The sequence below is a fragment of the Hakea prostrata genome, chromosome 10 (genome assembly GCF_041222555.1).
Source record: "Hakea prostrata isolate BN-2017 chromosome 10, UWA_Hpros_2, whole genome shotgun sequence".
Classification (NCBI taxonomy): domain Eukaryota; kingdom Viridiplantae; phylum Streptophyta; class Magnoliopsida; order Proteales; family Proteaceae; genus Hakea; species Hakea prostrata.
In genome coordinates this window covers 48,821,002-48,834,304 of record NC_142609.1, presented here as the reverse complement: position 1 = coordinate 48,834,304, position 13,303 = coordinate 48,821,002, and the positions used below count along the sequence as shown (strand labels likewise).

At 36.0% G+C, this 13,303-nt stretch overlaps 1 protein-coding gene across 2 annotated transcripts; it reads left to right on the top strand.

The window, feature by feature from the left end:
• Positions 1–4,142: 4,142 nt before the first annotated feature.
• On the top strand, positions 4,143–12,937 carry LOC149003671 (squamosa promoter-binding-like protein 9). 2 transcript variants are annotated; one of them, XM_089137383.1, is made up of 3 exons: positions 4,143–5,138; positions 10,409–10,548; positions 10,689–12,937. In XM_089137383.1, exons 1-3 carry the CDS (start codon positions 4,771–4,773, stop codon positions 11,327–11,329), a joined length of 1,149 nt encoding a protein of 382 aa, XP_088993509.1. In that variant the 5' UTR covers positions 4,143–4,770; the 3' UTR covers positions 11,330–12,937. The 2 variants fall into 2 exon arrangements, with proteins under 2 accessions (XP_088993509.1, XP_088993508.1); XM_089137382.1 differs by having other exon boundaries at positions 10,686–12,937.
• Positions 12,938–13,303: the final 366 nt, after the last annotated feature.

Here is a 13,303-nt window from a genome sequence, read left to right as displayed (position 1 = left end):
GTAGAACACTAGATCCATTTTAACCCTAAGTTTAAAGAGGTTTTAATCTTAGCCATTCAATTTGCATTTTCCACGTGTCACTCATTGCTGCCTCACTGCTATGCACTGCAGAGAAGATGTGCACAATAGACAATTTTTTCCCGACGACACATTAAATTAGACTATCAGGAACAATACTCCGATGGATAATAAGAGAGTTATCCGAAACAAAATGAGAAGAATATAACCACCAAACACGCGAAAGCATCAAGCACTTAGAACCCCTTGCAGAAAACCCCAATAAACATTACTAGACATCCAATCCAAAGAGCGGAAAACCCATTGAAGAATAGCATTCTTCCTACACTACCAATCTCTTTATTTGAAGACTAATAACCATTAACATTGCATTTCTTAAGGCCTCTAACTCTGGTTGAGGAGCTAAAGAGGCAAACCCTATCTTTGCTTTAGTTGTAATGAACTCTCCATTAAGGCTCCCAACGTAGACATCCACACTCATTAGTGTAGCATAATCCCATGAGGCATCAACAAAGACTGAAACAACAGTACAAATCCAGTTATTATCTAAACTTGGTGACATAACAAAATCACCATTACTTGCATTATGCTATTCAAAAGAGTGTTGTGAATCAAATCAAGATGCTCCACAGTCCACACAATATGCACTATGCTAAATCACTCGTATTCTATTCTGGAACTTGGTTTCTATGAAATCTACCAATCTTTTATATTACTACTTTTGAAAAGAGTAGTATCAATTCTTAATGCCCAACAAATGGAAGCATATGTGCATTTCAATGGAGAATGAACAACACTCTCTCTAGATGACATACATGCACGACATAAAGGGATAAGTATATATATATATATCCATTGATATACTTATAATGGGAATTAAGATAAATTCCCAATCGAATCCAACTATATCTTGAATCTAAGTTTGAACTCAAATAATTGAAACTATAATTAAAAATTTTAAAGCATATATTATATATAGTTTTAAAGTAAGCGAAACTAATCCAAAACTACCATAGAAGGGTTGCTCAGTCGAATAAAAATAAGTTTTAATTGAATTTTAATAAAAAAATATAACAGAAAAGAAAATTTTAGTTTACATATATGGTACAAAGCATTCCTTTGGTGAAAAAATAACACATAAATTACCATCGAAGGATTGTTCAGTCGGTAATGACCGACAACTCTAAGTAAAGAGGTCTCAGGTTTGACACTCCCGGTGGTAAATTTAATATTCTCAACTCCTTATTATAAAGTTACTAATTTCAATAAATAAATAAATAAATCACCCATAAATATGGAGCAAATTGAAGAAAGCCCAATAAAGAAATCACCTGCTTGGCTTGATCCAATAAAAGCCCACTAAAGAATAAGGTTCAAAGAGTTGTTTGGTATCTAGTGGTGTTGTACTATGACCTGCCACGTATGTGTAAGATGCTCATCACCGACTCGCAAGCCTGAGTGGGACCCAGAGTCCCATCTTCTCATTGTCACCTTTATAGTCCCAAACACCTATGAATCTATGATAGAGAAAGCGATCACCATCACCGTGGGCTTTAAGAATTAACAAATTTTTGTTTAAGCAAAAAAAAAATATATATATTTTTAACAAATTTCACATAAATTTGAAAACTCTTCTATTTAAGATTTAAACCTTCACAATGTCTTAAGAGGATTGGGTAGAGATCGATGTGGAATCGGATTCTAAGGATGTAGTGGCCATTTTGAAGGGTAGTGCTATTACCTTAGTGGCACACTTTGTTTATAATGTTCATTTCTTGTTGACTTGTATGATTAATGTAATCTTTACTTGCATTCTTAACGAATACAAAGATTGGTTGATTCATTGGTTCATAGAGTTCTATCCCGTATATCCTATTCAAAGAGGGCAAAGTGGAATACCTTCTTTCCTTGGTTATATGAAGTTTATTTTGATACCTTAAGCTCTCTTTAGTCTTTCAAATGAAAGTTTTATTACAATCAAAGATAAAAAATAATAATAATAATAATAAATAAAAGAAAGAAAAAAGAAGACATTCTTTCATGTACTACTTTTTTTCAACAAAAGATGGAACAATTGTTGGAGACACCAGGTCTCTCAGTTAGCTAGCTAGAGAATAATGGTCAATGCCATCTTGCATGTTATTGTTGACTTGGTTGATCTTTTCGGGGGTAAAAATGAGTCCTTTTTCCGGTGGATGAAACCCTAGATATGCTGGTTTCATATTCAGATGGTTAATCAAGTTCTATGGTTCAAAGCTTTATCATGACTGCATCTTCATGTGCTTATTCTAATGTTGGTAGCCTAGCGGAGGAGGGCACTCGATCTCTCCCTTATGGTGTTCGGTGGTACTGTCTTGTTGTCTTCCAAAAAACGAAAGTTACATCTCTCTTATCCCCCATCATTCGAAAAAGACCTTGCATTTTTGCCCCGTTGGTGAGCCATATCCCATCCAAATCCTTTGAACCCGTGGGAGCTTTTTACCTATCTCTTAGCTTGGCTTGCAGCACAGACAGTTGAATCAATCTCCAAGTCTTCCCCTTGAATCCAATCCAACCAAAGTTGTTATGATGATTTCTTCTCCAAACATCCAAGGATCAGAGAATCCAACCGAGGGTTCAATAGCAGCTCAAGAAAATGGTAATGGGCGTTGACAATTGTAGCTGAAGGAATGTGTATTAGTCAACTAAAGAGAACCCCAAATTTTTGTTTGTGTCTTGAGGCAGTTTTGGATGGGTTAATAAAATGGTGGAAAATAGCTCTAGACTTTAAGATTGAAGCACTAGAAGTCTGGTCTAATTGTGATGAGCTTTGGTCTCTTGTTCCTAAACTTAGGGAGAGAACTTGGCTTTATGAGTTAATCCCAATTTTGTTGTTTGTAGTTAGGAACATATCTAATGTTTGTTTTGAAAATAAGCCTCGAGATATTTGTGGTAGATTTGTTAGTAGTATCTAGTGCTTGAACTGCCCCATTGAAGGATAGTTTAAGCTACTGGATGTACTATTTCCTTTCTTTTTAATGAATCTTATTTCCACAAAAAGAAATATCGTCTTGTATGATAGGGTCTATTGAACTAGCGAATTTGCCACATTATTGACATCCCTATTAACAAAAAGAAAATCACTAGAGATGACGAAGGAAGCTACGTGCCATACACCGGAGATGCTTCGGGCTATTGTCATAGGGATTGGGAGGTCAAACTTTTGTAGGAGCTGAATTACGTAGTTGTTTTCTCTTATGCATGATTCAGACGTTTTACCATCTAAGCTATTTTGATTTAGAATCACTAAAATTCATATGAATGTCTTTCTCAATAAAAGTTAAAAATTCTATCCAGAATAAGAAAAAATGTTAAAGGCAAAAATTCCAAAATGATAGCAAAATTGAAAGCCACACCTCATTTTACCATTTTGGGTTCAGTTTTGTCTTGTATATATGGTTATCTTATTCACCCAATCAATTCAACCATTTGGTATTCCCAAATCTTGATAAAAACATCATAAATGAAGGATTTCAGTGACATTTTTAAAAGTCAAAGGATAGAATAAAGAAAAGGAGGAAAAAATAAAATACTCCCAAGCATCTCCCAATTTTATATACAAATTTACACTGTGTTTTTATATGTCTCCATCAAGAAAATTATAATCTATAAGGCACTAAAAGCAGGAGTGAGGACTAAGGCCACATCAATCCATATCCAAAATAATTCCTTCTTTTGACAAAGGAGGCATCAATTCATTACTTCCTTTCCAATGGATCCTCCATCTTTGGATCATCTCTTATTTTTCCACACAAATTTGAACATATATGGTCCATCCATTAATTTTGGTTTGCCAAAGCTAAAAAAGAAAGACTATAAAAACCTCCCACCAGTTCATCTGTGGGACCTAAAATAGGGTAAAATACTCTAAATGGAAATCCATCTTCAGGCCCCAAAAAGTCAATCTCTCACAGACTTCAGAGCATGACCATTGAGTTATGTTAAACCCTAATAAAAAACATAAACAATTGGACAAAAGCCTTCATTTTTTTATTTAAAGCATATTCAATTTTACTTAATTTGTTTTTTCTTCTTCTGGGTAAAGACTACAGAACAAAGAACTTCTTTATTTATGAACTTGGAAAGCAAAAAGTGCCACACAGAGCTTTGTTCTACAAATTTTCCACAGAACCTCAGAGTCTAATCTCTCTTTCTCTCTGTCCTTTATACAAATCTTGCAGTTAAGTTTATTGGGTACCTCTTTCTATTTGGTTTCTTTCTTGCTTTGCCTTTCTTTTCTCGAGAAGTTTTTGAGTTTTCACACTAGGATAACCCACTTTAGTGACCGTAACAGGAGATTTCAAAAGTTCTACAGTGCTGAACCCAACTCCAACGCCTCTCTGTCTCTCTCTTTCTTGCTTTCTTCCTCTCTATTCTCAAGACAGGCACTTGTATACACAATTACACACGCACGCACTCATTCACTCTCACATTTTCCTGTAAATTACCTTTTTTTTGAGTCCATTCAGTGTGTGATAATACCCAAGCTGGCATGGGCCAAATGGCAGTTGTCGGCTTTATAGTTCCACAACAGCAGCAGCATAGAAGCAGGGGAGCTGTAACCAGCAACACCTACCGTCTCCTTTGTCACCATCAGACCTTTTAACTCATTTATGCCATCATCCCTACTTCTGGGTTGTTTTCTGTTGCCCCCACCCAACTTTTATGGCCATGGATAAGAGGAACTTAGAGTAACAGAGAGACCCACCTCACATGGAGATGAGTACTAGCTCTGTTTCTGTGTCTGAGGCTTCTGGTTCGTCCGATTCTATCAATGGATTAACATTTGGCAAGAAAATCTACTTTGAAGATGTGGGTATTGGAATTCCTACCAAATCAAGTTGTGGGTCTTCGTCATCATCGGTATCGGTTCCTGAGGAGCCGATGGCTGCGCCGGCGAAGAAGGGGCGAGGGGTTGTGCAAGGTGGGCAACCTCCTAGGTGCCAGGTTGAGGGGTGTAAGGTGGATCTGAGCGGTGCCAAGGCCTATTATTCCAGGCATAAGGTTTGTGGGATGCACTCAAAGTCTCCTAAAGTCATCGTTGGAGGCATAGAGCAGAGGTTCTGTCAGCAGTGTAGTAGGTCAGTTAGGTTTTCCTTTTTTTCTTCCTTGTCTTTCTCTCTTCCCCTCTTAATCATGTTCTACTTTGTGGAATGTTACGATTCAGGAGGTTTTGTTTTGTTTTGTTTATTTCTGCCATTTTTGGAGCTGTAGACTTCTGGTTTGATTACTCATTTGGTTGGGTCATCTTGAGCTACTCTAAATTTGATGCTTTTGTCGGGCATGATTTGGTCGATGCCTTGGGGAGTTTGGTTTCTGCTTATTGCCTGGCTTCTCTTACTGTCATGATTTTTCCAGCTTAAAACGTTTGCTTGTTTTGTTATTTTGTTACTTTCTTGTGTTTTAAGGCTCCAAGTTTACTGTTTCTGAGTGTTACTGTACTTCGACAGATGGTTTCTTGCACTTGTATGTTTCTTGTTGTTGATTTTTTGTCCAAATCTGTATGTTGCTGTTTCGTGCTGCTAGTGTGTGCTTGTGATTCTTAAGACGCTGGAAATTTCTTCTAGATAAGTTTGTTTCAATTCCTACTTCTCTGTTCCAATAGGGTCAGTGATGGGTGCCCTGTCCCTTCTTCTAAATTCAGTTGATGCCTGCCATCACCTTGCTTTAGGGACATACTACTGTTGTAGTAATAGCGCTTTCTGTCTAAACGAATGTTGTGGGTTGCGTTGTTACTGTTACAGGTAAGTATGTAAGATAAAATCCAACCAAGATCGCATAGATTGATCAAAAACACCCTAAATAGTAACCGAACAAGGTCATGAAGCATACTAACAAAGTAAATTATCTGAAGAATTACTGGTCTTTCATTAGTCAATTTGAAACTTATGTGGTTGCTTTATTCTTAAAGGGGGAAATAACTTATATCTTTCTAAAACTTTGTCTTGGTTCTTTACAAGCTCAGATTTATGTTTATTATAACAACAACTTATCCCAAAAGCTTGCGCAGTTAAGGATTGTGACAACATATATGACCATAAAAGTTGACTGGAACATAAGTTAATACCGATCAGATCTGGTCAAATTATTGGTCAAATATACAGTTATAACTTCAAATTCATCTGTTAACCAATGAAAGTATATATTACGTTTGCAGAGATCAGATGATAGATGAGACCAGCCTGTTTACTATTCAAGCCATAAACATTAAGTAAGACTGTTAGGAGATTTTGATGTTCAGCTCTGAGGAATGATCAATCTGGCCTATCTGGCCCAGTTACCCATTTGAATTTCACTTCAGAGAAAGTTTCGTCCCCCAGCCTGTGCCAGGAATCTCAGTTATGCAAGGACTGGCCATGCTCCATCTGGTACTTCTCAGGCTGCAAATTCAAAATAGGAGTTGCAATAACCACCAACAGACCATCGTAATTACATAATCAATATATACAGAGGGGATAAGAGCAACAATATAGGATGAATATGGAAGAAGACTAGTGGAAGGATATAACATTTGACCCTCCTTGGACATGCACAAACACAAGAGCCTTGCACACTAGGTACTGGCTCCTTTTTTTTTTTTTTTTTAAGTGGATGTTTATCACATGGCTATAGAAGAAACAAACTAGAAGAAGAAAGTAGTACGTCTCAAGAAGTGCCTTCATCTACATTTGGAGAGCTCAACAACCAACTTTTGAAATAACTTCAATTCCATTCAAACCATGCCTAGTTAAGACCCCCCTTTCCCCCCCTTTTTTTTTTTGGCAGGGGGGTGGGTGGGTTGTGAGCTGTATACATTTTTTCTAAGTAATAATAATAGAGAAAAGAAGGAAGGCAATCAATGCATGTGTGTGTATGACTGCTGGGAGCTCCCACTTTCTTCAATATATATTCAGTAAAGGGACACAAGAAATGAGCAAATGAAAATGCCCAAACTAACCGTGACTTGAACAGATACACTAACCCAGTCTCCACTCACACACTTAGATATCACTTTTAAATTTCCTTGACTCACTCAAATGTACACTTAATCACTATTACCAAACTTACTTTATTGGCTCAAAACAGAACTCCAAAAACTCCTGAGCATCCTAATTGTTCATGTTGACTTGGTTTGGACCCGTGAAGCCAGCCTGCGTGGGAGAGATTTGGAGCTACAAAGATCTCTTAGGAGTCCCCAAGATATATGTGCTTATCATGTGGTTACTTGGCTGCCAAAAAAAAAGAATTTTACTTTAATAAATGAGCCTCTGAGGCCTTGCATGATAGCACTTTTGTTTCTGTGCCATTTTTTTTCCTTTCTAGAAATAATATATTAGATTTTCCAGCTGTGATGAGTTCCTTTATAAACTGTTAGATCTTCCAGCTGTGATGACGAGTTCCTTGATAAACTGTTAGATCTTCCAGCACCATTTTGATGTCTGTTATATCCTGCTGTTGGAGTTGGATAGCCACCTAGGTTAGAAATCAGCCAATGGATTCTAAAAATCATGTCCATCAGATTGGGCTGATATCAGACCATGTTACTTTCATTGCATTACTATATTTGCGACCCACAGAAAAAGAAGAAGAAGAAGAAGAAGAAGAAGATTACTGTATCCTGTTTTCTGTATGTTTATTAGTGTTGATTTATTCATCTTGCCATACCTTATCATATCCTAATTTACCTTTCATGGTTTTCATAAAGTAGTTTTGACTCAAAGCATTAATTACTAATACTCCGTGATAACTTTATCCCCACTTTGTTGGCTTATAGTTAGGCCTGTCTCAGTGGAGCCCAAGAGACCTATAACATGACCATCCATAGCCCAATTTATTAGGACTAAGTTTCCATGTAGGATCATCTTTTGATGCAAATGCACTATGTGTATATGAAGTGGCAAGGTCCATTGCTTCATTGTAGTCTGCGTGAACGTTCATGTAAAAAGAACAGGTAAATTACCATGAATCTCTGAAAAGGTATGTTTAATGATGCTTGATGACATTTCTTTTGTTGGTGAGAGAAACACAATTTAAAGATTAAATCAAAATTAGGCTGATTCAGGACAACATAAGGAGGCCTGCAGGCTAGGATACTTCACAGAGAATTGTAAAATTTTAATCAAATTATGGCCCAAACTGCTCAAATAGGTACTGGTTCAGGAATTTCATCAATAAGATTCCTCTTGTTGAATTTTAAAATTTTAGTTAAATCCATCTTGCTTCTTTGAAGTTCTGATGCAGTATTCTAGAACCTTATCACTTGTTAAATACTATATAGTATCAATTGAGAAAACCTAATCATACCATCATACTACTTTATAAAAAGCATGCTACATTTCTATTTCCTTAAAAGTCCTTTATCATTCGATTTTCATACAATAATAATAAGTAACTGCTAACATTGTAATTTTTTTCATAATATAATAATGATCAGTAGTAATTGCAGCCCATTTTCAATAATACATAATTAATTGATAACCATTTTTTTCTTCTATTTTAATTAGTTTTTGTAATACCTATATGTTTTTTTCCCCATTTCTTATCATTGTGTTTAAGTTAACTAATTAGTTATTGTCTTCCCTCCTCCTCAATTATAGAGATAGGATAAGTTATTTGCACACTACTATGGAAGTGAAAAAATAAATATGTAGTTTTTCAACTAAAATTAAAATATCAATAAACACTAAAAAACAAAAAAACAAAAAAATCCTCTTATCAGATTAACCTAATACCACAACAATTCCAAAACAACTTTATTCTACAATTGCAAAATTGTAATTTTATTCAACTAATTCTAATATATAATACTTTAAAATTATAATTCGTAATAAAAAGAACATGTCAATAACCACCTAATATGTATATTAAAATATATGAAATTTTGTAGTTGAAGGATTTGGATAATCATTCAACTTAGTAGAAATATATAGTCTAATTTAGTTCATTTTATTATGAATTAGAAATAAAAATTTACTTGAGGTATCTTCTTATAGGTTAGTAGCATTTCAATTGCCTCTAGTATATCAAACTTATTTTTCAAAAAACGATAAATTGAAAATCATTGTGTTAAATTATAACTAAAAACATAGAATACCTAGAGGCAATAGTCACAAACATTTCAATTATCCATGCGTATAATTATTTATTATCCTCAATCATGTATAATGTATTTCTTTAAAAAAGAATCATCCATAATGTATGAACAAAATAGTTATAAATCACCAGTTAAAAATAAAAAAGAATTAAAGTACTCTTAAAACGCCTCACGTGATCAATATTTTTAATAAACATCACAATTTTAAACATTTCTTTGCATTCACATTATTTCACTTTTATTCACTGCTTGACATTATGGTTCAAAATAGTATTTGCCTTTATAATACGTCCAACAACCTTATAACTAATGGTCACCTATGATTATGATTTGGGATGGGTTTATCAAGTTGAGAGCTGGTCCAGCCTAATTTTGACAAGCTTTACCTGATGTTCTAACTCTATAGGTAGAGTATTATGAGATCTATTTGAAATTTTGTACACAAATCTGAAAACTAATTAATTACCATGTTTTTTTTCTTTTGTTGAGATTATTTACCATGCCATATATGTGAGATATATTATTATTCCCTTCCTTTGATATTTTTTCTACACCCTCATATATGGTTACACGTGCATATGGATGTAGAAGTTTACTAGTAACAGATAAAAAAAGAATAGGACCCCTTATTTGTGTGTTGAAACATGCCATAGAACATATAATACCTGTAGGAGAATTGCTGGATGTAGATGTTCACACTTGATTACCATCAGGTCCAAAGACAAATGCATCGTGGGTGGTGATTAATTCTTCAAAACCTTGATTTCAATTTGAAGGCTTGGTCTTCCTCCTCGAAGACTGACTGGTTTATGTACATATGATGCTTATCACTCATAATATATAACTTGGAGTTTTTACAAAAGGAAGTTTACTTGCCTCATGACCTCTTTCTTTGAGACATAATGAAACCAACTTTAACAAGAAACTGTATTTTCCAACAAAACCAGCAAACCCATGAACACAAAACGAGTCAAACATGGCCAAGACAGTGATGAATGAGCTAAGATAAAATTGACCTAATAAGGTCATTTTTAACATATCTAAAATATAGATTTTTGTAAACTTCTCAGAACTTGGTTTCCTGCAGCATTTTTAGTTCAAGGGTTGCTTTTCTGCCTTTATTATTTTGGTTTTTTCTTTTTTGCCCAGGGGGTGGGGGTTGATGATGCTTCCAAGTTTCACAGAGCACATTTCTTTTTGTTTCATGTATACAAATTTTATTACTATAATGATTTATAAAAAGGTTATATGCTAACCTATTTGCACATTTATGTATAGATTTCATCAGCTTCCAGAATTCGATCAAGTAAAGCGGAGTTGTCGTAGACGTCTGGCAGGGCATAATGAGCGTAGGAGAAAGCCACCACCTAGCTCTATATTAGCCTCACACTGTGGGCGGTTGTCATCGTCTCTCCATGGTCAGACAAGATTAGTGTGCTTCTTTAGGAGGGCAATACTAACACTCCCACATAATATAATGATTTTTTCCAGTCATTTCCGGTTTCAACATTATCTCTATTTGACGATTTTCACACTCTTGATAATTAATTGACAGAAGCCAGCGGTAGAGTTGGAGGCTTTCTCATGGATTTTACAATGCACTCAAGGCTGCCTACAAGGGAAGTGTGGCCGATGGTAAGAGATGGTGATCGGGGATCTGGCATCCAACCCATGGGTATGGGAAAGTTAATTGCACATCAGTGGCAAGGGAACTCAGAAAGCCGACCAGCTAATGCCTTCTCTCATATGTCCCAATACATGCAAGTTTCAACTGGTGGAACAGCCTTCTCCAATACCGGAATTCCTCCGGATGAATGCTTTGGAAAGGTCTCTGACTCCAGTTGTGCTCTCTCTCTTCTGTCAACTCAGCCATGGGGCTCCAGAAACCAAGCATCCAGTCTTGAAGTGGACGACTTAAAAGATGCGGAAGGAGCTCCAGTGGTTCAATCGGTGGCACCACATGGTGCTGTGGCAAGTAACTCAACCAGAAACTCTTGGAGTTTCAAGAGCAATGCTGCCAATGTTAGTCGCTCTCAACAAGTGGCGCGAGATTTGGGCATTGGACAACTCCCACAATCTGTTAATAGTCAGTTCTCTCATGATCCTGAGTTAGGTCAGCAGGGGGGCCGTCAATATTTTGGTCTAGGAAGCACCAGAGGATGTGGGTCTTCCAATAACCAGATGCACTGGTCCCTTTAAGGATTCTCCTGCAGATACCATGCTTAGACTACTTGGATTACTTGTTACCATTCTCCAGGTTTGCATGGATTTGAAAGTTATATTTTGTGCTACCCTTGACTCTTAAATTTTACTCAGGAATAGTCTTGATGTCAAAATTTAGTTTGTTTGTTTTCTTGTATCGGGAAACAGGACCCTTATCTTCATATTACTGAACTAACCAAGATGTTGGTGGCCATGGTGGTTTTGAAACAATATCATTTGGCAATGACATTGAATGGTTTTGCCTGGATTAACGTGCATTATGAAGCATCCTGGATCTTGTGGATTTGCTTCTTGGGAATGTTCTGGTTGCATAACTTGCTTTGTATGATCAGAATAGATTGATCATCCAATATGTGGATCTGTAATTCTTGTGATTGAGCCCCTACAGTTAATTTCCACACCTCCTGCTTTTTAATTTGATGTGAGTGTGTGACTACTGAGCAGGGTGAAATTTGGTCAGCTGTACTTTCTTGTAATTGATATCATCTGGTTTGTATGGCACAAGACAGAACTCATAAGAGGATTGAGATATGGGTATCCATTTCCATTGATGTTGATCTGGATCAGTCAGTTTAGGCTGATTTTGACATGGGGAATCCTCTCTCCAGCCATCTAATGCTATTTATCTGTTCAGTAGCATTTTGTTTCATTAATTTATTGGTTAGGGGCTGTTGGTGGATAGGTAAGTAAGGTTAGACTATTAAGGTTTATGCTCTTCTTATATTCTTTTACTATATACATTAGGGGTGGGGTTCCCATAGGATTTAGTTGAGATTTGCCTTTGATTTATTTTATTAATATTCAGAGTTAGGTCTCTTTACCTAAAATTTTGCCAAATGGTTTAGGGCATTTATTTTGCTGGATCCAAGCAAATCCAGGAAAAACAGTGGTGGGCTTTTAGGGCACTGGTCAGACCCAAACTAGCTTTACAAGTTTAAATTCTCTTTTACAAGAGTAAAAAGTAATGATGGAACTTTCTAATGAGGACAAAAGGAAAACAATAGAGCCAGCTGTGATAGGTTGAGATGTGAGAGAGATTCACCTTGGAAAGGTTCTTTGAGAAAGTTCTAAAAGTAGTCTTACCAAAAAAAAAAAAAAAGGTTCTAAACGTAGAATAAGTGTCTAGTCTACTGTATACACCAAAAGGGACTACAGTCCGGATCGTTTACCTGATTATACTTTTTCTTTATATACTTCTGTCTGAAATTGCTTGACTCGGCAAAATTTTGGACCATCGAATTCGAAATTTTGATCTTAACTGTTGATTATCAATGGTCAATATTGAAATTTTGACAAGATCTTGATTCGACAAATTGAGATGTACAACTTGACCGTAAATGCGCTGGACTGAAGCAATGTCGTCCTTTCACCATACAATAAGGAAGTCAAGACATGGGGTTTCTTTCTAATTATGTGGTGGAGGGGCTTCACCTTCGCGATTAGAAGATACCAATTCAAAGAGAGCATAGGGAAAGGTTTATAAGTTAACATGTGTAATGGCTATGGATGTGGTTTTAGTACAATGGTGACAATCTCATAGGTAGAGATAGTAAGTCCCTCTATACCCCCTCTCTTTTTTCCATCTCCTATGCTTATGGGTCCCGGTTCTTGTGATTGGTCTAATTATTTCTATTTTATATAATATGGATGTACTTTTAGTACGTACTATAATGGCAATCTCATAAGTAGAGATAGTAAGTCTCTCCACAACACCTCCTTTTTCATCCCCTATGCCTATGAATTCCAGTTCTTGTGATTGGTCGTATTTATTTTTTCATTTTTTTGGATAATCGTTGTGACTGGTCTAAAGATGACCTAAAAAATAATGAAATTTTGGACATGTAAGAATCACACTACAATTTCCATATTGGTTTTGCCCATTCAGGACATTTGGACATGGACTCTTATTCTCTTATAATTTCCGGCACCGACACGATGTCTGTTATATCT